General features: G+C 44.3%; 1 protein-coding gene across 1 annotated transcript; it reads left to right on the top strand.

The window, feature by feature from the left end:
- Window positions 1-750: 750 nt before the first annotated feature.
- Window positions 751-2,824, top strand: hoxb13a (homeobox B13a). The gene is made up of 2 exons (XM_010789979.1): window positions 751-1,459; window positions 2,435-2,824. Exons 1-2 carry the CDS (start codon window positions 751-753, stop codon window positions 2,680-2,682), a joined length of 957 nt encoding a protein of 318 aa, XP_010788281.1. The 3' UTR covers window positions 2,683-2,824.
- The last annotated feature ends 1,417 nt before the right edge of the window (window positions 2,825-4,241 follow it).

Here is a 4,241-nt window from a genome sequence, read left to right as displayed (position 1 = left end):
ATTATATCAGTGTATCAGTGTTTCAGGTTATATCATCTATGAAAAGCTTAAAAGAACTGGGGGATTATATGTAAGACGAATGTACCATGTATTATTAATAAACGTGACCCATGCATTAATAGATTTAATGTTAACCTAGTTTGAGCGCCGTCTCCCTGTGCGTCTTTACGCACAGCACCGAACTGTCTGTAAAGAGATTTATTTTGTGTCACTATGGTAATATCTGTCTCTCTGTGTTTGACACACCTCGCTGCGGCACATCCAGGGAACTGACCGCTCCAAAGCTCAGCTCCTCTCGTGCCACAGCTCGAGCCTCATAAACATTCGTTCTTGACTGACAAGCCCCAAGTCTCTTCTTCTTCTCCTTCTTTTTTTTCTGTTGGCCCCCTCACGTGATCATCTGGGTTTCATCCCAATGGACTCTCGCGACCCCCCCCCCCCCCCCTGCTCTTGGGGGCTTGTTGCGTCAAGGCTGCGGCTGGGATGTAACCGGAGGTGCGGCCGGTTACCGGGAGTCTTTGCTTCCAAGCGAGTGCAGTCACCAAACGGCGCAGTGAGGCAGCGCACGCGTGCTATGAGGGTGCGCGTGACGGTAGGCCCTACATGTGAATGACCTGAGTCTGCGATCAGAGGAGAGTAAATGCGCAACAGTTCTTTTCTTTTAGCCGATGTAGCAGTTTAGCGCGCAGGAGCGGACAGTCAGAGCGGAAACGGCAGCGCGCGGAGGACACACCGGGAAAAGGAGCGCATATGACCGCCTCCTTGGTTCTAAACCCTCGCTGGCCAGCGGACACGGTGATGTTTGTGTATGAAAACAATCTGGACGATCTGAACAAGAACATGGAGGGGCTGGTGGGCAGCAGCAATTTCGCCGCGAGCCAGTGCCGCAACATAATGGCGCACTCTGCAGCGGCCGCAGCTCTGGGCGGCCACCCGTCCGGCCTGGTGCACTCTTCAACGGGATACCCCACGGTGGAGGTGTCCGCGTCTGGCTCCAGTGAGACAGGCGGGCCTGCGGGGAAGCAGTGCGCGGCAGGACCGTGTCCTGGTGCCGCCATGCCGCACCAGAGCTCTTCTGCCGCCACCTCGTTACCATACAGCTACTTTGGTAACGGCTACTACCCGTGCAGGATGGGGCGGGGTTCTGTGAAGTCGTGCACTCAGGCGGCCGGGCCCGCGCTCAGCTCGCAGTACATGGACACCACGGTGAACCCCGACGATTACCCGAACCACCGCGCCAAAGAGTTCGCCTTTTATCACGGATACCCGAGCCCGTACCAGTCCATGGCCAGCTACCTGGACGTGTCGGTGGTCCAGACGCTGGGCAGCGAGCCGCGCCATGACACGCTGCTGCCGATGGACAGCTACCAGCCCTGGGCTCTGACAAACGGCTGGGGGGGACAGATGTATTGCAAGGACCAGGGCCAGGCAGGACACCTCTGGAAGTCTGCTCTGGCTGGTAAAACTTGACATTCTCCTTTTAAACTCAAAGTCACTGTAATATTGTTCTGCTACATTTAGTTATTGTGTGATATTCCATCAGGAATAGATCATAGAGTGTTGACGTTGCCAGTGCATGATATGATTAATGTGCTCTGATAATTAAACACACTCTTCATTCATTTCAAACATAGTGAAATTAAGATCTTAGAACAGTGAGCTCGTGTGTCAATCTGACAGTTTCTGGTGCTACTGGTGCGCAATAATACAAGCTGTTTGGAGTCAGTGTAACATAACATAAATCAGAAATTAATAGGATATTCTCATCTGTCACTGTAGAGGATATTTGTAATATTAACATTTATGTTGCCTCATTACACTCGAAAGGGAATAGGCCATTAATTAATTAAAAGGTATTGTGTGGTAGCACCGTGCAACTCATCTGTTGCGTGTTGTTTATATGGGGCGACTTCTGCTCATATTGTTAACATACAGGCCCATATCAATTAATTATAATGAACATGTATATATTGTTTGATCTGAAATTAAGCTTTTTTGAAAAAACAAGGCAAAAATAGATCATTCTGAAAAATATCAAGCACCACCAAATGATCACTAAAAAATGACCATGCTTTAAGGGTTATATGTGCAATAAGAAAACATTACATATAATGTGAATATAAAATACATTATTGTATATTGTCATTTAAAAAAATATATCCCTAAAAGTCAATATAAAATCACAAAATCAAGCATGTTAGTAACTTTTTTTCCAAATCCTATCTGAACTAATCCCCACTTTAATTACCAAAACATTTAATAGAATAATATATATAGTACAATACAATACAATATAACATGTGTATACACTTTTCAAACATCTTCTGACCCCCTCGCTTTCAACACAAAGTGAACCTGTTACGGCAGAGATGTGTCTCGGTGTATTAGCCCCCCCCTCCTCAGACCTCCTTCTCTTTGTCCTCCGTTCCTACAGATGCGGTGGCGCACCAGCACGACGGCTCTCATTTCCGCCGAGGCAGGAAGAAGCGGATACCGTACACCAAGCTGCAGCTGAAGGAGCTGGAGAAGGAGTACGCCGCCAACAAATTCATCACCAAGGACAAGAGGAGGAAGATCTCCGCCGGCACCAACCTGTCCGAGCGGCAGATCACCATCTGGTTCCAGAACCGGCGGGTGAAGGAGAAGAAGTTCGTGGCCAAAGTGAAGACCCCCACTCCGTAGCGCTTTGGACGATCAAGTGAAGGTGTATCTGCGTGTTATGCATTAAAAATGAACTGAGATAAATGTAAAAAAAGGTGGGAAATAACGAATTGATGGACTGGGACCGTGCTTAACCGTGTGCGTCAACAAATGGAAGATAAAATGGACACAAAGGGACAAAATAAGACCCTCTCCTGTGAGGCCTCCTGTAAATACAGCACCTTCTTGCCTGCTTTATGTAACTGTCCTGTCTACTGTCTGTTTTCTGCTTTTCAGTGTTGTCCGTGCTTTGTAGCCCAAATATATTATGTTGTCCAAATTGTTTATAACGCCTGTAAACCCGTAATCAAAGTATAGTGCAATTAATAAACACTTTTAATCCCGGTGGAAGTAGCTCTTCAAATTCATTAACTGGCCATTTTGGTTTCCTGGGCGTCATTTTTCTCTGGTCGCCAAACTATGCCCGTAAAAATGTGCAAAGTGAACAAATGCGCATAATTTGTCAGGCTGAAAGGTGATCCGCGCACATGGAGGAGGATTCTCATGCAGATCAAATGTGTTTATGAGGCTGTGAATTCATCTGGATCAGCCCACCCTCTGGAACATCCCCACAGCAATGCTATCCATTTCCTATCGCTTTATAGGCCCGTCTGAACACGATCTGCCACTGATCAAACACAAAAAGCATCAACATTCTTAAATCGTGTTGTTAAGCTACTAAAGCACAACACTTCAATGCGTGAGCAGAAAATCACTTTATTTAGGAAGTTTCCTCCTCATGTGAACATGTTGCTTATATCTTCCTCTATCAGCTCACTAAATCTACCAGATATGACCAAAGCATTGCAACCATGTGACACAGAGATATTATAATAGATTGACCAGAATGGGAGTACAAAGCAAATTAATTTAACATGATCTAAAAGCCATACAAAGTTAAACCTCATACTTGCTGTCTGTTAGTTTAAATAACCAGAACATAGTGCTAACAGCGGAAAGGGTTTACAAGTGTTAGTTAGAAGCTGTTGAATTGATATTATTTGTCCCTGTAAATGTGGTCAGATTCACAATTAGTAGATGTAATGATTCAGATGTTTTATTTTGTCATACGCAAAATGGCTAGCCGAGTTGATCAAAAGCCCCACCAACATGGAATATACTTAAAAAATAAAATAAAAGACGAAAAATAGTACAATAAAGTAGCACAATAGACATAATAATTCAAGTAGGCCTACGTGCAGTAATAAAATGAATGCATATAACATAGAATAGGATGAATTAAACACTGTTCAGAAGAACATTGTATAATACATTTGGTCAAATATGTATTAACCTTTAGATGCATAAGTGGGTCTTTTTGGACCCGGTGAGGTGGTTTTCTTGAAGTATCTTTGTAATTACATTTTTTTTATCATTTCATATTCCAGCTATTCCTCAAAAAACAATGTTTTGGATATCATGCCATTCACATTTTAAATTTACATTTTAAGAAGTTGTAGTTTTTGTATTACCACCCCAAGCTTCCATAAGTGGGTCAAAAATGACCCGCATGCATTTTCTATGGGAACCTCTGATTCTTA

This window comes from Notothenia coriiceps, unplaced genomic scaffold (genome assembly GCF_000735185.1).
Source record: "Notothenia coriiceps isolate Sejong01 unplaced genomic scaffold, NC01 NC01_scaffold00033572, whole genome shotgun sequence".
NCBI lineage: Eukaryota > Metazoa > Chordata > Actinopteri > Perciformes > Nototheniidae > Notothenia > Notothenia coriiceps.
The sequence above is the reverse complement of the archived record's forward strand: the minus strand, read 5'-3'. Positions and strand labels throughout refer to the sequence as shown.

Excerpts from the sequence above, each read along its gene's own strand:
- hoxb13a (XM_010789979.1), top strand. The coding sequence starts at position 751 with ATGACCGCCTCCTTGGTTCTAAACCCTCGCTGGCCAGCGGACACGGTG. Across the intron at positions 1,460-2,434 it reads CTGGAAGTCTGCTCTGGCTG|ATGCGGTGGCGCACCAGCAC; the intron begins GTAAAACTTGAC and ends CCGTTCCTACAG.